Consider the following 19,455-nt stretch of genomic DNA (forward strand, 5'->3'; position numbering starts at 1 on the left):
CCTCGGTCTCTGCGATCTCCAGCAACGGAGTCAATACTGATCTTCCATTCGTGGCTTGTGCTCCCTTTTTCTTTTCTTGTCTTTAGCTTATTTTTGTTTTCTGCTACTCCGTACTCCGTACTACGTATTGTATAGCTTTCTTGCTTGTTTGCTTGAATCCTGATCCACCCGTGGTTCTCCTCTTCCTCGAATTGACTTACTTGAGGATTAATAAACCTAGTAAGCATCTGGACCCTGGTTGGGCCCGATTTCTTCCTTCTTCGTATTAAAACGCTCATTGCATCCTGCCCTCCCCTCTCTTGTTTGCCCAGCCCCTCCTTCTGCTTAATTCTCTAGTCTTATTAATTACCTTATCTTCCCTCTCTCATTTTCCCCCTCCTCCTCCTCCTCCTCCTCCTCCTCCTGTTCGTCTTACTTCCTCTTCCCACCACCATTCTCATAACACTAATACTACCCCCTCCTCCTCTCCCATCTGGGAGAACTACCCCTCACCATGTCGATCAAACGTGCTCTTTCAAAGATCAAAACGTCCAGAACGTCCACCGGGGAGGATGGTCACAGCAGTCCCTCCGTGTCCCTCTCCCCGCGTCGCAGCATCTTCAGCAACATCCTGCGCGATCGCGACTATGTTTCCTCCTCCGATGATGTCTCGGACGATTCCTCTGCCACCGGGGGAATGAGCAAAAACCAACAAAAGCGCCTGGCCCGGAAACAGCGCAAGGAGAGTTCGCGCCTCAGTGAGGATCGTCACTCAGAGGATTCGGACATGCGTCACAAGGAGGAGATTGCTACTGCCGCCCGTGAAGAGACCGCCGAGATGAAGGCTCGATATGGCGAACTACCCCTCATGCAGTCCCGAACCCGTACTCATGAGCTACGTACCAATTTCACGGACATTTCTGCCTCTCTGGTTGGCCAGGAAGTCTACTTCACGGCCCGCCTGCACATCATCCGTCGCATGAGCGCCAAGCTGGTCTTCTTAGTCTTCCGCCAGCAATTGTTCACTTTCCAGGGTGTTCTGCATGATGAACCAGGCGTGGTTTCCCTAGCAATGGTTCATTGGGCCGAACATCTTCGCTTGGGCAGCATTGTTCGGGTTCGGGGCGTTGTTCAGGCCCCTCAGGTCCCCGTCTTGGGCTGCACCATTCATGATGTTGAAGTTGCTATCAAGGAGCTGCATCTCGTTGTCCGTCGCGAGGAGCCCGTTCCCTTCAGTGTCTACGAGGCTGAAATTCAGACTGCCGAGGAAGAACGTGTTGAGGGGCGACGCAGTCGCATTCCCGATAGAACCCGTCTCGTTAACCGTCTGCTTGACTTGCGTACCCCCACCTCTCAATCCATTTTCCGAATCCAGTCCGCCATCGGAAACCTCTTCCGTACCGCACTCGACGAACAGAACTTCATTGAGATCCACACCCCCAAGTTGCAGGGTTCCGCCACGGAGTCTGGCGCCAGTGTCTTTCATGTTCAATACTTTGGTCGGGATGCTTTCCTGGCTCAGAGTCCGCAATTGGCCAAGCAAATGGCCATCGCGGCCGACTTTGGTCGAGTCTATGAGATTGGTGCTGTCTTCCGTGCGGAGAACTCGAACACTCACCGCCACCTGACCGAATACACGGGCTTGGATATTGAGATGGCTATCGAGGAGCACTACCATGAGATGCTCGAGGTGTTGGACTCGGTCATCAAGAACATTTTGGAAGGTGTCTACCGCCGCTTCCGGCGCGAAGTTGACACCATCAAGCACCAATTCCCGTCCGAAGATGTCGTCTGGCTGGAGAAGACCCCAATTCTCCGATTCTCGGACGGCATTAAGATGCTGAACGACTCGGGCTGGCGGGACGAAGACGGTAACCCATTGCCTGAGGACGAGGATCTGAGCACCCGCGATGAGATTCGCCTGGGCGAACTCGTGAAGGAGAAGTACGGCACTGATTACTACATCCTCGACAAATTCCCCGTCAATGCTCGTCCTTTCTACACCATGCCTGATCCTGAGGACAGCCGGTTCACCAACTCCTTCGATATCTTCATTCGTGGCCAGGAAATCGTCTCCGGTGGTCAGCGTATCCATGACCCACACATGCTGGAAGAGAACATGAAGCGCGTGGGCATTCAACCAGACACTATGGAGGAATATATGGAAGGGTTCCGCTGGGGAGCTCCCCCTCACGCGGGTGCTGGCGTTGGTCTTGAGCGCTTGCTGATGCTGTTGCTGAAACTGGGCAACATCCGCTTGGCTTCCCTCTTCCATCGTGATCCCCGTAGCTTCCCCGCGAAGCCTCCTGTGATGCAATTGCGTCACCCCGAATCGTCTACCATTGAACCTCCGTGGGTGCGCGACAAGAAGGGCAACGTGGCGGAAAACGAAAGCGAGCTGCAACCCATCGAGCACCTGATCGCCAACTACGGTGACGCTACCTCCACTTCCTGGGGCGACGAACGTTTCAAGATCTGGCGTGACATGAGTACCGGAGCCGCCATTGCCTACGTCGTAAGCACGAGCAACTATGTGGTCATTCCTGGAAATCCCCTCTGTGACACCCGGCAATACCGTCAAGTGATCATTCAATTTCTCCAGTGGCTGCGGCGTGAGACCAAGTACAAGCCTGTCTGGCTGCTATGCTCAGCTGAGGTCGAAGACGTGCTTGGTGAGCGTCTCGGCTGGCGCACCCTGTCCTGCATTGCCGAGGAGCGTGTTGATCCCTCGCGCAATATGGCTGCCACGGATGGCGAGATTGCCCGCAAGATTCGGCGTGCCGAGAACGAAGAAGTCAAGGTGGTGGCGCTCAAGAACGGAGAAATGGTGTCGGATGAGGTGCGCGAGAAGATCGACCAGCGCATTCAGGACTGGCTGAGCAACCGCAAGGGCACCCAGGTGCACCTGTCGGAGATTCGTCCATGGCGTGATCCTGAGCACCGCTGGTATTTCTATGCTGTCGACAAGTCGGGCACTATCTGCGCCTTTGTGGCACTGGCCACCCTGGCGCCTGTGCACGGCATGCAGATCAAGTATAGCTTTGATTTCCCGGGCGCGCCCAACGGCGTCATCGAGTATATTGTCACCCAGGCGATCCAGACGGCGGCTGCTGCCGGTGTCAAGTCTCTGACTTTCGGTGCTGGCGCTATGGCCACGCTGACGCCTGGACACAACCTGAAGGGCCCCAAGATCAAGATGTTGCAGCACACCTACGACACGATCGCCAAGCAATTCGGCTTGGTCCGCAAGAGCGAGTTCCGAGCCAAGCTGGGTGCCGAGGACGATCCGCTCTACATCGCCTATCCCCCGCATGGCATGGGCACCAAGGGTATGCGGGCCGTGCTTCATTTCTTTGAAGATTAGAGTTTTTCTAGAGAAAAGCTATCTTTACTACAAGGTACGAGCAAATGTGCCGATTAGAGGATGCTTTTGCTTTGATTTACTGCCTTCGAAGATGGTTTGTCAGTTATGGGTTGTTGTTGCTGCTGCCTTTTCACTATTCCCCCTCCTGTTCTGGTACTTGATTGCTCGATCTACCCCCCTGATGCCGTGTTTTGTTTCGATTTAGTTGATGATACATAATTGTGCTGTGATAATAGACGCTCACATACTATGACTGAATGATCTTAATGTTATTATTTTTGCCTAGTGCTTGCTATGTATATGCTGCCCATGACCATGAATGTAATCCCACGCCTTTTCCCAATACACATTCAATCCGATTATACATTTTCCAAGTCACAGAGTCGACGCTAGATCGTACCGAGTCATAATCAATATATTTACACATAAGATAAATTGGGATATGCATTAGATCGGAGGTGAGAGTTCACTGTATCTTCTTTGCCTCCCTCTCACCACCAATCTCTCCTTCCTGCTCCTGCTCCTGCTCCTCCGAAGCGATCGAATCTACGACTCGCCCCAGCTCCGCAACCACCCATCGGCCCACGAAGACCGCGACCCCAGCCACCACCACCACCCACCCGGCGGTCGGCACCAAGCTTCGCGGGAACACATTGCCCAGATACGGATCCAGGATCACATCCACCACGACGGGGGACACGCTCTGCATGAGCTCCGGATCGGTGGAGTAGTAGTCCGCCGCGGCGCGGACCCGCAGGAACAGCACCGAGTCCGAGACCGGGGCCGTATCCTCGACGGGACTGCCGGCCGTGAACCGCGAATGTGTGAAGATCCCACCGTGCCTCCCCCCCTTCTTGGGGTGGGTCGACTTCTTCTGCTTATGGCTGTGGCGGACCTGCTTGTCGAGGTCGGAGAGGAGGGCGAGATCATTGTCGTCCAGGTGTTGCTGGTGGGCGAGCCGGGCGGTGGAGTAGGTGGTTATCGCGCCTAGGAGGTCTGGGGTTTCGAGGGCGTGCGGGAGGGTGTAGGTTGTTAGATGGAAGGAGGTTGGTTGCTGGTTTTTTTTTTTAGGGGGGGGGAGTTAGTTGCATTCGTTTGTGGCATGATTGCCTTTGATTGGGGGGACTTGGAAAGTTCTTTTGGGGGCACAAAGACGTACAGTGGCCAGCCAGCATATGCGTACTTCATAGCGTTTCCCGGGGATCAGATGCTCGAGGAAGAACCATGAGTCGGTGCCGGCGGAGTCGGGGCCGGGGAAGGAGGCATTGAGTTTTGTGCGGTGGTGGAAGTATGAGGGGGACAGGCGTGGGAGGCCAAGGTCGTCGATGGGAGGCGTGAGAGTGGGAATTAGGGAGGGGGAGGGGCCGAGGAAGATGGTTTTTTCGACGTTGGCGGTCGTGAGGCCGGTGTAGAGGAGGAGAAGAGTGGTGAGGAGAAGGATGAGGGGGTGGTGCATTGTGGTGTTGTGGGCGTTATGATGATTTCTTTGATTTGCCTTTCTTTATATGCGCAGCATTATGGAGCTGAGAAGGGCGATGAAACTGGATTAGTCTACAGTAGGTCAGTTTCTGGTAGAGGGTAGAGAAAGCCCAGTGGAGGTGCATGCATACATACAGAGCTACTGCTTCTGGAGCTGCGCGGTAGCTTTAATTGATGGATAGGCTTGATGTGTGTTGATTGAGCGATTGTGGGACATGCGGAATGTGGGAGATTAAGATATTAGAGTAGAGCCCATGTCATTCTGGGCGAAAGGCGAAAAGATGTGCTCTTCGCTAATGGACTCCAAGAAGCCCATTGGCGATCCTCGTCATCGCGAACCCTCCAGTTCGATGATGCTGGGATCGACCACTGGGCATGCCGTCACAGCATCACGTGATAAGAATTGGGCGCTGACTCAGCCAACTGACCGCTAAGTGGTCACGGGCGGGCAGCAGCCAATCAGCAGCTCCCAATGGCAAGAACGCGACCCAACGGACGGAAGAACCACGCCGACTGTGTTGGGTTGACAGCGCATTCAAAGACCACAACAAATCGAGTCGACCGATCAACCTGGCTGTCTCTTTGGGCAATCAATCCTCTTTGACCGGACCATAATTCAGCATTCGTGATAGTGAGTCCTCTTTCCCCAGGGTTAGCTAGTCGCTCCTCCCCTTCCCCCCCCCCCCTCATCCCTTAAACTCCTTCTCCCCTTTCCCTTTCTCCCTCCTTTCCTAAATTCCCCCCACAAACTTGTATTTTCCACCTTCTTGCCTCTGGTGGTGTGGCCCTTTTAGGTGCTGACTCTCGAACCCCTGAAACGTCCGTACAGATCGTCGTCCTTGGGTATTTTAATTTTTCCCTCTGTCCACATTCCACACCCACCTTTCTTATCCCTCCTCCCGCCATCTGAAACCCTTCAATTCAACTCGACAAAATGAGAGAAGTTATTAGTTTGAACGGTATGTGCCCTCTGATCATTTCACCCGCTCCCCCGCCCTTCATCTCGCTTGGGGGATCTGCCTGACGTGTTTGACTAATGTTTTGGTTCTCCCCTCACAGTCGGTCAGGCTGGTTGCCAGATCGCCAACTCCTGCTGGGAGGTATGCTACACTCTCGAAGAGATTGACCCCTCTTCTTCTCTTCCCTCGTCGACCCTGATGGAAACTCTTCAACAAAGACACAATGGGTGTTCGGAAGCCCAAAAGGCAAAAGGACAGCTGGACTGACTGTATTGACCATTTAGTTGTACTGCCTTGAGCACGGTATCCAGGTACGTGAAGATGATCAAAAACACGTCGAAAACGATCAGATTTCGCGTGATCCCATCACTTCTTGAGATGAACTTCACTGACAAGCTGCTTTTTTTCGCCACTAGGCCGATGGTTACCTGACCGAGGAGCGCAAGCAGGCTGAGCCCGACCACGGCTTCAGCACTTTCTTCTCCGAGACTGGTACGCTTTCTGTCCCAACACTGATATCTTGCCCCTCGTGTGCACTAACAGGTTGGGGCAATCAGGTCAGGGCAAGTATGTGCCTCGCACCATCTACGCCGATCTCGAGCCCAATGTCGTCGACGAGGTCCGCACTGGTACCTACCGCAGTCTCTTCCACCCCGAGAACATGATCACCGGCAAGGAGGATGCTTCCAACAACTACGCCCGTGGTCACTACACCGTCGGTAAGGAGATGATCGACCAGGTCCTCGACAAGGTTCGCCGCGTGGCCGACAACTGTGCCGGTCTCCAGGGCTTCCTGGTCTTCCACTCCTTCGGTGGTGGTACCGGTTCCGGTTTCGGTGCTCTCCTCATGGAGCGCCTGTCCGTTGACTACGGCAAGAAGTCCAAGCTCGAGTTCTGCGTGTACCCTGCTCCCCAGAACGCCACCTCGGTTGTTGAGCCCTACAACTCCATCCTTACCACCCACACCACCCTCGAGCACTCCGACTGCAGCTTCATGGTCGACAACGAGGCTATCTACGATATCTGCCGCCGTAACCTCGGCATTGAGCGCCCCAGCTACGAGAACCTCAACCGCCTGATCGCCCAGGTTGTCTCCTCCATTACCGCCTCCCTGCGTTTCGATGGTTCCCTCAACGTCGACCTGAACGAGTTCCAGACCAACCTGGTCCCCTACCCTCGTATCCACTTCCCTCTCGTCGCCTACGCCCCTGTCATCTCTGTTGACAAGGCTTCCCACGAGTCCAACTCGGTCAACGAGATCACCATGTCTTGCTTCGAGCCCAACAACCAGATGGTCAAGTGTGACCCCCGCAACGGCAAGTACATGGCCACCTGCTTGCTCTACCGTGGTGATGTTGTGCCCAAGGAGACCCACGCCGCTGTTGCCACTCTCAAGACCAAGCGCACCATCCAGTTCGTCGACTGGTGCCCTACTGGTTTCAAGATCGGTATCTGCTACCAGCCTCCCCAGCAGGTCCCCAACGGCGACCTCGCTCCCCTCAAGCGCGCTGTGTAAGTTGATCCCTGCTCCTGTCTCCGCAGTGCACGTCGCTGACTGTCCCTTTTCTTTTTAGCTGCATGCTGTCCAACACCACCGCCATCTCCGAGGCCTGGTCCGCTCTCGACCACAAGTTCGACCTCATGTACTCCAAGCGTGCCTTCGTCCACTGGTACGTTGGTGAGGGTATGGAGGAGGGTGAGTTCTCCGAGGCCCGTGAGGACCTCGCTGCCCTCGAGCGTGATTACGAGGAGGTGGCCAGCGACTCTCTGGAGGAGGAGGTTGAGGCTGAGTACTAAGTCTGACGACACTTTCCTCGGCCGGAGCCCCGAGGATGGTCCGACGGGGCAGTCTGCTTGGATGCCAGGGCTGGCCCTGATTGTTTCCGCGGTGATCCGTTGGGGACAGACTTTGGCCCGGGGAAGACCCGACGAGCGGCGGGACTCTGGCTGTGCGTACAGATACAATAGGAGAGACGAGATTGGCTTAGTACAGACTATGTTTTCTTTTGTCTGATATATTTTTAATATCCCTGAAGCAGCGATGAAATTTACCCGCTCGTTCCCGTGCAAGCCAGCAAGATTGTAATATAACGTTCGCCTCGTTCTAAAACAAAGGTCCATGGTTCTGAATTGCAGTCGACATCGGGGTTATTTCTCTTGATCATTCCCATGAAATTCTTGAAGGCGTGGTTGTTACCCTGTGCTGGCATTACACCTCGTGGATGACCCATTGTGTTGTTGTAGTCAGTGCTTGTCCGGACACTTTGGGATACTTTGGAGAATGGAGACCTTAAAGTGACATATGTTTTTTTCCTCAAGGCTTTCAGAACCAGAGACCAGCTTATTTAGAGGCTGGTGTTGAAAGTCAGTAGCTATCCAGGCAAGGGACTGACGTCGGAGAGGGCTGCCGACTGACCGCCCGCCTGCACGGGCCAACCTTACCGCCCAGCGGCAATTCTTCTTCCCCCTCGCCTGTCAGCTTTCCAGGTACAGTACATGCAGTAGCAGCAGTAGCAGTACGACGTAGTACGTAGTTGAAGGTTGAAGGTAATTACGCAGCTTGCGACAACCTCCCTCTTTCCTCCCTCCGACCCCTCCGCTACCTTTCCTCCTTCTCCCCTCGTGTCTCTTGTCTCATCCTCACCTTAAGACTTAATTTAATTTCTGCTCATTATTCCCCTGTGTTACGTTACAACCTGGGGTATATCGCCATTGCTTCCACCCCTTTTTAGCTCGAGCTGCTACCGCCTTGGCCATCCAGGCCCCGTCGGTAGTCCCTCTCCCAGCTAACTTGACCACCTCCTCTTCAACTGTCTCTCACTTTTTTTTTGTGCCAACCTACCCCCTGCGTTGATTTCCCCCCCTCCCTCTTGTGGCGCATAGTGTTGGAATATCTCAGAAAGGAGGTTCGCTCCTCCTGAGCTATACCCATCATGGCTGACAACGGTGAGTTGCGTTGCTTCTTCCCCCCGTTATCATGACTGGCCAGCTGCCCTCCCCCGGAGCTCTCAGGAGATGACGGCCCAACCCGGTCGGCATGACCCCAATGTTGCAGCGGAACTGACGGGTCACCAGCAGCACGACACCCCAATCTCAATCTGACCCCCGAGGAAAAGCGTGTCTTCTACCAGCTCTTTCAGGCCGCTGATACCACTAACCTGGGTGTCATCACTGGCGAGGTTGCCGTGCCTTTCTTCGAAAAGACCCAATTGGCTCCGGAAACCCTCGGCTTGGTATGTCGATGCCTGTTCAGGTTGTCGCCTGCCCTGCCCGCAACTGCCCTTCGCTAATGCAGACCTCCCCTTCGAACTATAGATATGGCAGATCGCGGATAAGGAGAACAGGGGTCTATTGACCCCTTCCGGGTTTGGCGTCGTTCTCCGCTTGATCGGACACGCTCAAGCGGGTCGCGCACCGACAGAGGAACTGGCTTACCAACGTGAGTGCTCTCGGAAGCGCCCTGCGCCCTGCGCCCTTCATTCGACCTATGTGGACGTTTAGGTATCAGCAAGTACTGACAGAAATTCGTACTCTTCTAGCCGGTCCCCTGCCGCAATTCGATGGCATCTCCGTTGATGCCGCCGCCCCTGGTCCACCTACTCCGCGCGAGGCAGGCACCACCAGCCCTACCCCCGCAGCAGGCGGCCCTATTCGTGTTCCTCCGTTGAACCCCGAGGACGTGAACAAATTCCTATCGCTGTTCGATAAATCAGATGTTGCTAAGACCGGCGTCCTTTCAGGTACGGATCACTTCCCCCCTTCCGTTTGAGACAGGGCTCGATGGGCTTGGACATGTTTGGCTCATACAACGGCGCAATCTACAGGGGAAACAGCTAAGCAGATCTTCGAGCGTGCACGGTTGCCGAACGAAATTCTCGGCCGCATCTGGAACTTAGCAGATGTAAGGCAACAGGGCGTGCTTGATGCGACGGAGTTCGTCATTGCGATGCATCTTCTCACTTCGTACAAATCAGGCGTAATGAGGGGAATTCCGCAAACTTTGCCTCCGGGCCTGTATGATGCAGCTTCGCGAAGAGGATCGGTTCGTTCATCGGTTGGCTCACGTCAGGGCTTGGATGTTCCCCCTGTCCCTGCTATTCCAAAACAGTTCACTGGGCCGCAGCGGACTCAGAGCCCGATCAATCGGCCCTTCGGATCGCCTCTAGCTCCTCAGTCTACTGGCGGGGATTGGCTGGTTTCGCCCCAAGAAAAAGCGATGTTTGACAATATCTTTGCAACTGTCGACACCGCTAAGGTAGGATCTGTAAGTGGTGACCAGGCCGTTGCGTTCTTCATGGGGGCACAACTGCCAGAGGAGACCCTTGCCCAGATCTGGGATCTTGCAGATATCGATGCCGATGGACGTTTGACGAAGGATGAGTTTGCCGTAGCCATGTATCTGGTTCGGCAGCAGCGGACTGGAAAGAACCCATTGCCACAGACCTTACCCCCGGCTCTGATTCCTCCCAGCATGCGTCGCCCTGGATCTGCTCACATCGCTCCACCAGTTGCTGCTCCCGCACCAGTCCCTGCACCAGCTCCCGCCCCTGCTCCTAAGTCGGCGGCGGATGACTTGTTTGGTCTGGACGCTTTCACAGCGCCTGCACCTCCTATTGCTCCTTCTCAGGTGCCGCAGTCCACGGGCGGTTCGAACGCAGCTTTCCAGACACCGAGCTCTCCCGGATCCCGAACTTCCCCGCCAACAGCTTCGTCATCGTTCAAGCCATTTGTGCCCACGTCCACGTTTGGCCAAAGCTTGCAGCCACAGATGACTGGTGCCTCCGCCGGTGCAGCGCCAACTATCCGGTCACCACCGCCGCCTGCCGATGATCTGTTGGGCGACAATGATCCCGAGGAGTCCAAAAAGCTGACACAGGAGACTACAGAGCTCGCCAACCTGTCTAACCAGATTGGTTCTCTCGCCAATGAGATGCAGAATGTTCAGTCGAAGCGAACGTCAGCCGAGCGGGACCTGTCCCAAACCTCCCAGCAGAAGCGTGACTTTGAGGCTCGCCTTGCGCAGGCTAGGACAATGTATGAGCAGGAGGTCAAGAACTTCAAAGCTCTTGAGGAACGGTTGAATGCCTCGAGAGCCGAAACAAACAAATTGCAACAGGAGTTTGCTCTTCTAGAGGGCAGCCGGCAGGATCTACAAAATCAATACAATCAGGTGTCGGCTGCCCTGGCTGCTGACCAGCAAGAGAATGCGAACTTGAAGGAAAAGATCCGTGAAGCCAACGCTGCGGTTGCTCAGCTCAAGCCTGCCTTAGACAAGGCACGCTCGAGTGCCCGTCAGCAGAAAGGTCTTGTAGCGATCAACAAGAAGCAGCTTGCAACTGTGGAAGGCGAGAGAGATAAGATCAAGGAGGAGATTGACACTCTTTCACTGGAGCAGTCTAGAGAACCTGAGGAGGCTGCTGCCGTCGCAAGCGAGGCTGCTGCTGTTACAAGCCCCGCTGAATCTACAGCAAGCCAGAACACCAACCCGTTCTTCAAGCGCACGGCCACTGGTTCCAGCGACAACAACGCGCTGTCACCCCAGATCTCGAATGACCAGCAGCGTGCGTTTGACAGCCTCTTTGGCACCTCCTTCGTGTCTCCTGCTACGGCTGCCACTCCTCCCCCGCCCGTCTCTTTCCGGGCCGAGTCGCAGCCGACCTCGGGCATTCCGACCCCTTCAGTGTCTCCACCCCCTTCTGTTGGTGCTGCTGCTGCGTTCGAGCCACCTGCGCTCTCGCAATCAAGGCAACTCACACCAAACGTGCTGCCGTTCGGCGAAGATCACTCGGTTACCTCTTCCACCCGAGTCTCGCCTCCTGGTAGCAGGTTTGGTGGTCCAGACACGGCTAGTGAAGTAGCGGCCTTCACCCCAACAGAGCAAGCCAAGGCCGTGGCTTCGCCTTTTGACGAGTTTGACGAGCCGAAGGAACGCTTTCCTGAAGTGCCTGACGTCGCTGATCATACTCCCGCGAGTGGCGATTCAGCCACGTCTGCCGAGAATCCTACAGAAAAGAAGGATCTTAGCTTCGATGAGCTATTTGGCGGGCCAGCTCATAAACGATCTCAGTCTCAGAACAAGAATGATTTCGAGGAGGCTTTTGCTGCTATGAAGAATGGTCCCGGGCCAAGCAAGCCCAATGGTGCAGCACCTGTCGCTCAGTCTGAATTCCCTCCGATCCGTGAATTCGATGACGGGGACGAAAGCTCAGACAGCGAAGCACCCTTGGGCTTTGAGGACGATTTCGCCCCCGCCTTCCCCCCTCAGAGCCAGGTAGGAGGAGAACCTAAGCCTGATACCCTTGAAACACCTCAACCAGCAGCTTTCCCTTTGCCGGGCGCTGCCGCCACTCCCAGTGAACCTCCTGCTGCGGAGGCTCAGCGCAGCCCCCCGAACTACGAAGAGACCGTAGGAAAGCAAGAGCCAGGAAGTATACCTCCCGAGTTCAACGGGCTATTGCCGAGCCGCGAGGACCCGACAACTGCTGCTGATGCACCTCACTCAGTGGAGACAAGCACGGGCGCCCCGATCGTCGGGGGAGAGCCCCAGCGCGATCACCATGAGGAAACTAAGGCCGCCCCTCAAGAAGCCAAGCCCAATGCTCCTGATTTTGAGGCTGCATTTGCAGGACTTGACCTGGCTCCTGCCAAGGAGGCAGAGGACGACGATGACGACCTTGAGACTGTAGAGAACAAAGATAACATGGACTTCGATTTCTCCTTCGATAACCCGGCCCAGAAGACGTTGCAGGATCCTGCTGCCTCCTCTTCAGAATTCTTTGATTTCAACAAGGATGCCACTGCCTCATCTCCGGGCTTTGCCGCGTCTCACCCTGACGCAAATTCCCAGGCGCAGACGCACAACTGGGAAGAGCTCTTTGCCCCTCTTGACAATGCCAAAGCATCAGCAAGCGGGGCCAACGGTTCCAGCACCGCGAATGATTCTGCCCAAGCAAACAAGCCACCAGGATGGGCTCTTCAGACCGGTACCGAGGATGACCAGATCCTCCAACGCCTGACCAACATGGGCTTCCCCCGCGAAGAATCTCTCGCTGCTCTCGAACAATTCGACTATAATATTGACAAGGTATGTTGTGATTGCCTATTGCGAACTAGCTTCCATCCACGAGTGCTAATCACACCTTTGTCACACAGGCTGTCGATCACCTGACCTCCAAAGCTTAACGCTCTCTCAACATTTCCACTCAGAATGATGGATCCCTCCCAGTGCACATAGTCTCGACTCTCTTGTCCTTAGCCGTCCATTCGCTCCACACGTCAATTTTCCTTATCTCTCTGTCACGTCATCATCACTTTCCACACCTTCCTCATCCTCTTTTCCTTATCTTTCATGTCTCTACGTCTTGCCCCCCTTTTCATCCTGCATACTTGCTGCTATGTATCTGTACATCGTCTTTCTTTCTCGGTGGCATTTTCCCTCCCCGACTAACCTGTTTCCTCACGACTTACCCTATTATCTACCTTTACTATCATTGTCACCGTGTAATCTAGGAATACCTATTTGCTTCTCGATATTATCAATACGTAGATTGACAACCTAGCGCTCAGCATGGTAGATTTATATTTATTGAATAGGACTCGATTGAGGTCAGGATTGTGTGCATCGATCATAATTCTTCATGAATGTTTCATTATTAGGAGACACCATGCTTTAACTCCGCCTATGATGTACAACAAAGGAACGTATGCGTCAAAGACATGGGCTTTGTACAAACACAGCAGAATATTCAGGGTGTGTGCTCATGATGCCATATCGATCTTGAGCTATACCGATTTCGCCAGCGAGCCGTGCAGAATATCATCAAGGATAAAGGATGATCAAACACCACGGGTAGCCTGTCCATTCTCCATACTGGTCAACGAGCTCTTTTCGTGCTGAGAAGACACGCGTTGTAGGGCAACCACTGGGCCAGTTAGCTTTGTCGGAACGATACCGGGAAATGGGGCTTGATCATACGAAAGTCCTCAAGAGAGCGCTGTTTGTCCATGCTCCGGGGGCTCTTGCCGTGCATGATATTGTCAAAGCTCTTGGAGCCTTGAAGCAGATAGTATAACCCTCCCATGATGCAGAACATACCAAAGGAGAAGATCCAGATCCGGATAATTGTCGGGGCCGAGGTCTGTCCACCGACGAACCAGCCGAATGCACAGAAGCACGTAGCGACAGTGTCCACCGCTGCAATGGCCCCTATCAGTTTCCAGGATGGCCATCCAGAAGACCAGAAAGCACCGTTAGCGCGAGTGATGAAGATAAGCCAATTCTCGGTCAACGAAATCTCCAAGAACAAGACCTCGTCTCGTTTGCCGTAGTTCTGCATGATGCCCCCATTCTCACCAGAAGCCAAGATGGTGGTGAGGGTGATCCACGTGCCGATGGCAAGGACAATCCCAAGCAGCACTGACATTCCCCACAGCTTGGGGAGATTCCATTTCACCGGTGTACTGGAGAAGGGGGCTTTGTCGTAGGCGATAGCCAGAGTTGCAATGTCAGCGAAGATGGCAATGAACACCACCAGTTGCAAGTTTAGGCTCTCGTTGCGGATGGCAATCCAAAGCCCCAGGAAAATCTCGAGATGCAAAGAGAGAGCTATACGATAAACCACGTAGGCGTACATGCGATGGAAGATTTGACGGGAAGTCTTCACAGCATCAATAATAGCGGACAATCCTGGGGCTAGGAATACGATGTCAGCGGCAGATCGCGCGGCATCTGAGGATCCTTCGACTGCGATTCCAGTGTCGGCTTTTTTCAGAGATGGGGCATCATTAACGCCGTCGCCCGTCATGGCTACCAGATATCCACGCTGCTGCAGAATATCCACGACGTTGTACTTGTGCTCTGGAAAGACTTCTGCAAAGCCATCAGCGGCTTCAACAAAATCATAAACCTCGGAGCCAGGCATTGTTCCCCCTCCGCCAAGACCAAGACGCTCAGCATTGTACACATTCGTGCCTAGTCCCAACTGGCGCGACGTCTCGCGAGCAATTCCTACCGCATCGCCTGTGAGCATCTTGATTGAAAGCCCCAGAGTCTGGGCCTCGCTTATAGTCTTTGCAGTGTCGTGTCGCGGAGGGTCGGAGCATGGCATTATGCCCAGAATCTCCCATTCGCCATCACCGCGTTTCCGAGCTACACCAAGCGAACGGAAACCGCGGGTCGCGAACTCTGCGACCTTGTTCTTGTATGCAGTTTCGATTTCCTCGGGAATTTCGTGATCTTGCTGGACGGTCCTAAGCACAAATAAAGGAGATCCTTTCACGCATGTGATGCGCTCTCCTTCGGAAGACTGTACTACTGCTTTGACTTTCTTCGAGACTGGATCGAACGGAGAGAACTCAATCACTTCGTACTCTGTAAGCTTTGCTTTTGCACTCGGATAAGAGGATAGCGCTCGGAAAAATGCTCTGTCTATTGCATCCATGCCTTTCTTCTTTCTAGAGGCGGCGAGACATGCCGTTAGCATCAGATCTTCAGCTTCCACACCAGGAACGGTGAAGGGCTCTGTCAAAGATAGCTTGTTCTTGGTCAAGGTGCCAGTTTTGTCTGAGCAGAGTATCTCAACGCCAGCAAGGGATTCAATAGCTGATAGCCGTTGAACAATCGCTCGTTTCTTCGCCAGGTATGCTGCTCCTACTGCCATCGTGGTGGTGACAACTGCGGGAAGGCCTACCGGGACCCCAATCATTGTGACAGCCAATGTGAATTCGAGAATAGTTGTGGTGTTGTTGGAACGATAGAAAGAGGACACCCAAACAATTATAAGAGTGACAACAACAAGGACAAGTAAGACGGTGCTGATACCCTGGAGGACATCGGTGAAGTGGCCTGTCCCCGAGGCAGAGGCATTAACCAAGGCTGCAGCATGCCCCACAGAGGTCGAATCGCCAGTAGCGGTAATAAGAATTCGGGCGTGGCCTCTTTTCACAGTAGAGGACGCGTAACATGTATCTCCCGAATGCTTATCGACGGCTAGAGACTCTCCAGTGATCGACGACTGATCGACTTGTATAGCAGAGTTCGTCATAATGCGGCCGTCCGCAGGAACGATCGTGCCCTATCTCTTGTTAGGCAGAAAACCTTTGAAAAAGAAACAGTCAAAAGGTAGGTACCTCGTCTATCTTCACAATGTCACCCGGGACAAGTTGGGCTGCATCAAGCTCAGAGAGTACACTATCGCGCAGAACTATAGCCTTCAGTGCTAACGTCTTCTTCAGCTCTTTGACGATGGAACCCGCTTGATATTCCTGTATAAACCCCACCGAGGCATTCAACAGGAGAAGTCCACAGATCACGCCCAAGTCGACCCAATCATGAAGATAAGCAGCTAAGACCGCGGCTGCCTAAAGTCGATAGACAGTCAGTAGCTATCGCTTGTGAGGCTCGATGAGGGACACATACTTCCATGACAAATTGAACAGGGCCAACGAAGAACCATAGAAACTTGAAAACCAAATTCTCCTTTCCTTCCTTCATCTCATTGGGACCAAACTTTTTCCGTCGTAGAAGTGCTTCGTTCGTACTGAGGCCTGTGTTCGAGTCTGTGTGGAGCAATTCTTCTGATACTGGATGTCGACCACCTGTATGGTTTGATTCCAGGGGTTTCAAATCGGCAAAGCCATCGACAGATTTTAGTTCCTCGATGAGAGTATCAATGTCTTTCTCCTCCTCCTCGTCATTTTCGATGGCGACCTGGGTTGGCGCAGTCGAGTCTGGCTTCTCCTCGACAAGACCATTGTTCACATCGAGGGTACTCGTTTTGTCGAGGGAGGTCGTGCTCTCCATGACAAATGAAGACCGGCTCAGTTTCAAGGTGATAGGCATAGCTAAAGAAGACCAAGGGGGCGTAAGGTATAAATGATCTTTAAGCTTATGCTTTGAATCGTATGCAAGATAAGATTGCCGTCTAGCTGGAGGTGATTGAGCCCACCGGTGTGGAGTAACAAGCAGACAGAGGTCATGTCATCATCAGTTGCTTTAGACTATTGCTTTACAGGCCATGGAAGGATACACGTTCCGTGGCAGGAAGGAGAGACTCGCTGGACTCATAAGTTCAGAGTTCCGTAAAGGGAAAGAGGAATATACTGGCGTCTCAGCCAATGAGCGAGGGGCACAGCTGACGTAATTGAGAACACCGACCCGAACGTCATCCATCCATCTTAACTTTACTGTAAACGCTGTGGAAAATCCATTCCATTGTCTTGTCGCATTCATACCATATTTTCTTCATTTATGATCTCTTTTACGTGCTACTGCTCTACAATCCTACAAGATACATGACTTACTCTTTCGCAGTTTGTCAACGGTAGTCGACGCGGTGTTCTGATCAAATTCTTCCACTCCGAGCAGCCTGACTAGAAATTGGGCTGAGTGCTCGAGCACATGCGGCACATGACGCCGCTGGCTATCCAAGCAGATATACTTTAGCATCGTGACAGTTACAACCAAGATACACATCAACCCTTCATGCTACCTATTACCCCTCTTCTGCATCACATAACTCGCACCTCTGATTTTTCTCTGTTCACTCGTCATGGCGAGAGAGATCCCCGGATTCTACTATGGTACATATATAATGACCCACCGCCCGTAAATCGGGTGTTTCGAACAAATCCTATTAACCATGGTCTCTAGACCCGGAGAAGAAGAAGTATTTCAAGATCCAGGCCAGCCACGCGGCGGCTCCAGGAGCCCAATACTCGAAAGACTCGGTCAAGCGCAAACGCGCTGACCACGAGGTTGTGAAAAATAGGGCTCGGAATCAACTTGCATGATCTCGCTGACGTCGTGACTAGGAACGTCGCCGAAAGGTTCAGCAAATCAAGAGGGAGGCCAAGGAGAAGATTAAGAGGGCGCAGTCTTTGTCTCACCCTCTTTTAAATGTGCAGCGAGAGATCGGCGCCCTGCGCTTGCCCACCACTGTGCGACAGGAGCGAAGTGCACGTGCCTACACCAGTCAGCTTCGCAGGAACCAGCTCCATCAATTCGAAGCCTGGCCAGATGAGTATAGCATCAAGCACGTGCTGCGTAACAAACGCTCGGGGATCTTGATTGCTAGTAAGTGCTACATCATACTAAAGAGAAGTCCGCAGAGATTGCAGTGGAAAAGATCACTAACGAACGTCCCAGGTGGTCACCGCGGCGGTGAATCGTCCGTGTCGTAAGCGCCTTCTCCGGTCCTTTGAGGTCGTGTATCCGGCAAGCTAACAGCCGTACAAGGGTGTGCTTCCCGGATTGCGACCAAAACAAATGGACTTACAATCGGACCATGGAACGTGTTCTATTCAAGGAACCGTATAGGGTAAACATCTTAGCCACGACCCCCCAATTTGTTGCTCCTTGTTTTCTACGCTAACGTGGGGCTTTCTTTAGCTTTCGTCGATTTCGTTGAGTCACACAGGCTACCTGCTGTAAGAACCGAGTCTCGTCCACCCCTGCATCCGGCCAGGAGATTGACCAGACCAGTTCAACGATGGACAGCGGTCCCCAAGGCGACTCGTTTCTGGCACCTCGAATGTTGCCAGACCCAGATGAAGGCGGCGACTACCGATGGCCGCCATCCTGTATGTGGCCTCTCCATTGTCGGAAGAACTTGGATAATTGATACGTCTTGAATATAGTCCTCCAACCAATTCGCATTCGCACGGCAGCATCTTTGTGGTGTTCTTCGGCTTGTCCAGTGGGAGACCACCCGCTGTTTGCTGTTGGGGCATCTGACGGCTTGTATACTCTACAAGGATACGGGGCCTACTGGGCTTTGTCGAAAAAGCCGTTCTCCGACGATGTGAACGCGGGAAAGCCAATCCTCAAACGACGCATTGGAACTTCCCATGCACTCGTCACCAGCGTCGAATGGTTATCCTCGGACGTGATCGCGGCCGGTCTCAAGGACTCCTCTGTCTTCCTCCATGACCTCCGGAGCGGGGGAACCGCGACACGACTCCAACATCCACACGCCGTCACGAAGATACGCAGAGTGGATCCTTACCGCATGGTCGTTGCAGGGATAAACTCTGTAAGGAATATCTGATCGCGCCTCTTTCAATGACGGAGCTGACGCTATCCAAAGCTCCAGATGTACGATATCCGCTTTCCGCCCAACGGGCTTCAACCCAAACCGCAACCGACCAGCAAGAAGCATACTTCCACTCGACCCTATCTCACTTTCCAAGACTTCAAGCCTCAAGTCATACCCGACTTCGACATCAGTTTGGAGCTCGGGCTTCTAGCCAGCGGTGAGTGCATCCATCCATTTCCACTGGACACTTTCGTCCTTCGCAAGACGCCACGCTAAACTCCGTGCTCAGCCACCGACGCGGGCAAGATCCAGCTGTTTTCTCTGCGCAACGGGGAACAGATTTCTTCACCCTTGTCAAACTACCAGTATGCAGACCCCATCGCCTCCGTCTGCTTTGAATCCGGAGATGCGCCATTACATGGGCCTCAGACACCAAGCCTACTCGTCTGCGCCCAAGCCACAGTCGATGAATGGATATGGTAGAAGGAAAACGATCCAAGCGGGCCTTGTATAAAGGTCTATCTATGCACCAAACGCCTATATGATGCCTGGGATATGAGTGTGAACAATACATGAATCAAAGCCAGTAAAGAAAGCAAACCACCCAGAAAGAAAGTCAAAAAAAAAAAAAAAAAAAAAA

At 53.4% G+C, this 19,455-nt stretch overlaps 6 protein-coding genes across 6 annotated transcripts; 4 read left to right on the forward strand and 2 right to left on the reverse strand.

The window, feature by feature from the left end:
• The first annotated feature begins 132 nt into the window (after positions 1–132).
• On the forward strand, positions 133–3,762 carry erdS (aspartyl-tRNA synthetase, cytoplasmic). Its single transcript, XM_025671926.1, has one exon. It carries the CDS (start codon positions 494–496, stop codon positions 3,341–3,343), a length of 2,850 nt encoding a protein of 949 aa, XP_025528435.1. The 5' UTR covers positions 133–493; the 3' UTR covers positions 3,344–3,762.
• BO86DRAFT_388710 (uncharacterized protein) lies at positions 3,633–5,150 on the reverse strand. Its single transcript, XM_025671927.1, has 3 exons — positions 4,954–5,150; positions 4,503–4,894; positions 3,633–4,397 (listed from the first exon to the last, which is right to left on the reverse strand). Exons 2-3 carry the CDS (start codon positions 4,797–4,799, stop codon positions 3,810–3,812), a joined length of 885 nt encoding a protein of 294 aa, XP_025528436.1. The 5' UTR covers positions 4,800–4,894; positions 4,954–5,150; the 3' UTR covers positions 3,633–3,809.
• A 455-nt stretch (positions 5,151–5,605) lies between these two features.
• BO86DRAFT_388711 (tubulin alpha chain) lies at positions 5,606–7,892 on the forward strand. The gene is made up of 6 exons (XM_025671928.1): positions 5,606–5,781; positions 5,882–5,922; positions 6,066–6,092; positions 6,198–6,273; positions 6,339–7,293; positions 7,356–7,892. Exons 1-6 carry the CDS (start codon positions 5,757–5,759, stop codon positions 7,576–7,578), a joined length of 1,347 nt encoding a protein of 448 aa, XP_025528437.1. The 5' UTR covers positions 5,606–5,756; the 3' UTR covers positions 7,579–7,892.
• A 623-nt stretch (positions 7,893–8,515) lies between these two features.
• BO86DRAFT_70574 (EF hand domain protein) lies at positions 8,516–13,069 on the forward strand. The gene is made up of 6 exons (XM_025677586.1): positions 8,516–8,727; positions 8,860–9,014; positions 9,097–9,220; positions 9,321–9,521; positions 9,606–12,865; positions 12,934–13,069. The coding sequence occupies exons 1-6, from the start codon at positions 8,715–8,717 to the stop codon at positions 12,961–12,963; spliced, it is 3,783 nt and encodes a 1,260-aa protein (XP_025528438.1). The 5' UTR covers positions 8,516–8,714; the 3' UTR covers positions 12,964–13,069.
• Positions 13,070–13,490: 421 nt separating this feature from the next.
• BO86DRAFT_447741 (plasma-membrane proton-efflux P-type ATPase) lies at positions 13,491–16,582 on the reverse strand (the record flags this gene model as incomplete). The annotated part of the gene is made up of 4 exons (XM_025676602.1): positions 13,491–13,703; positions 13,757–15,854; positions 15,910–16,140; positions 16,199–16,582. 4 exons carry the CDS (start codon positions 16,580–16,582, stop codon positions 13,618–13,620), a joined length of 2,799 nt encoding a protein of 932 aa, XP_025528439.1. The 3' UTR covers positions 13,491–13,617.
• Positions 16,583–16,999: 417 nt separating this feature from the next.
• BO86DRAFT_447742 (uncharacterized protein) lies at positions 17,000–19,421 on the forward strand. Its single transcript, XM_025676603.1, has 10 exons — positions 17,000–17,361; positions 17,432–17,535; positions 17,593–17,854; positions 17,927–17,957; positions 18,017–18,098; positions 18,170–18,207; positions 18,263–18,360; positions 18,418–18,812; positions 18,867–19,032; positions 19,105–19,421. The coding sequence occupies exons 1-10, from the start codon at positions 17,331–17,333 to the stop codon at positions 19,296–19,298; spliced, it is 1,401 nt and encodes a 466-aa protein (XP_025528440.1). The 5' UTR covers positions 17,000–17,330; the 3' UTR covers positions 19,299–19,421.
• The last annotated feature ends 34 nt before the right edge of the window (positions 19,422–19,455 follow it).

The sequence above is a fragment of the Aspergillus japonicus genome (assembly GCF_003184785.1).
Source record: "Aspergillus japonicus CBS 114.51 unplaced genomic scaffold BO86scaffold_19, whole genome shotgun sequence".
In the NCBI taxonomy this organism is placed as follows: Eukaryota; Fungi; Ascomycota; class Eurotiomycetes; order Eurotiales; family Aspergillaceae; genus Aspergillus; species Aspergillus japonicus.

Bases quoted from the DNA above. Each gene is read 5' to 3' on its own strand.
- BO86DRAFT_447742 (XM_025676603.1), top strand. From the start codon at position 17,331: ATGGCGAGAGAGATCCCCGGATTCTACTATG. The intron at 17,536-17,592 runs GTTGTGAAAAAT...CGTCGTGACTAG, and splicing joins GCAAACGCGCTGACCACGAG to GAACGTCGCCGAAAGGTTCA. The intron at 17,958-18,016 runs GTAAGCGCCTTC...CAGCCGTACAAG, and splicing joins GGCGGTGAATCGTCCGTGTC to GGTGTGCTTCCCGGATTGCG.
- BO86DRAFT_388711 (XM_025671928.1), top strand. From the start codon at position 5,757: ATGAGAGAAGTTATTAGTTTGAACG. The intron at 6,093-6,197 runs GTACGTGAAGAT...TTTCGCCACTAG, and splicing joins GCCTTGAGCACGGTATCCAG to GCCGATGGTTACCTGACCGA. The intron at 7,294-7,355 runs GTAAGTTGATCC...TTTTCTTTTTAG, and splicing joins GCTCCCCTCAAGCGCGCTGT to CTGCATGCTGTCCAACACCA.
- erdS (XM_025671926.1), top strand. From the start codon at position 494: ATGTCGATCAAACGTGCTCTTTCAAAGATCAAAACGTCCAGAACGTCC.
- BO86DRAFT_70574 (XM_025677586.1), top strand. The intron at 9,221-9,320 runs GTGAGTGCTCTC...GTACTCTTCTAG, and splicing joins AGAGGAACTGGCTTACCAAC to CCGGTCCCCTGCCGCAATTC. The intron at 12,866-12,933 runs GTATGTTGTGAT...TTTGTCACACAG, and splicing joins TCGACTATAATATTGACAAG to GCTGTCGATCACCTGACCTC.
- BO86DRAFT_388710 (XM_025671927.1), bottom strand. From the start codon at position 4,799: ATGCACCACCCCCTCATCCTTCTCCTCACCACTCTTCTCCTCCTCTAC. The intron at 4,398-4,502 runs GTACGTCTTTGT...AAAAAAAACCAG, and splicing joins GCATATGCTGGCTGGCCACT to CAACCAACCTCCTTCCATCT.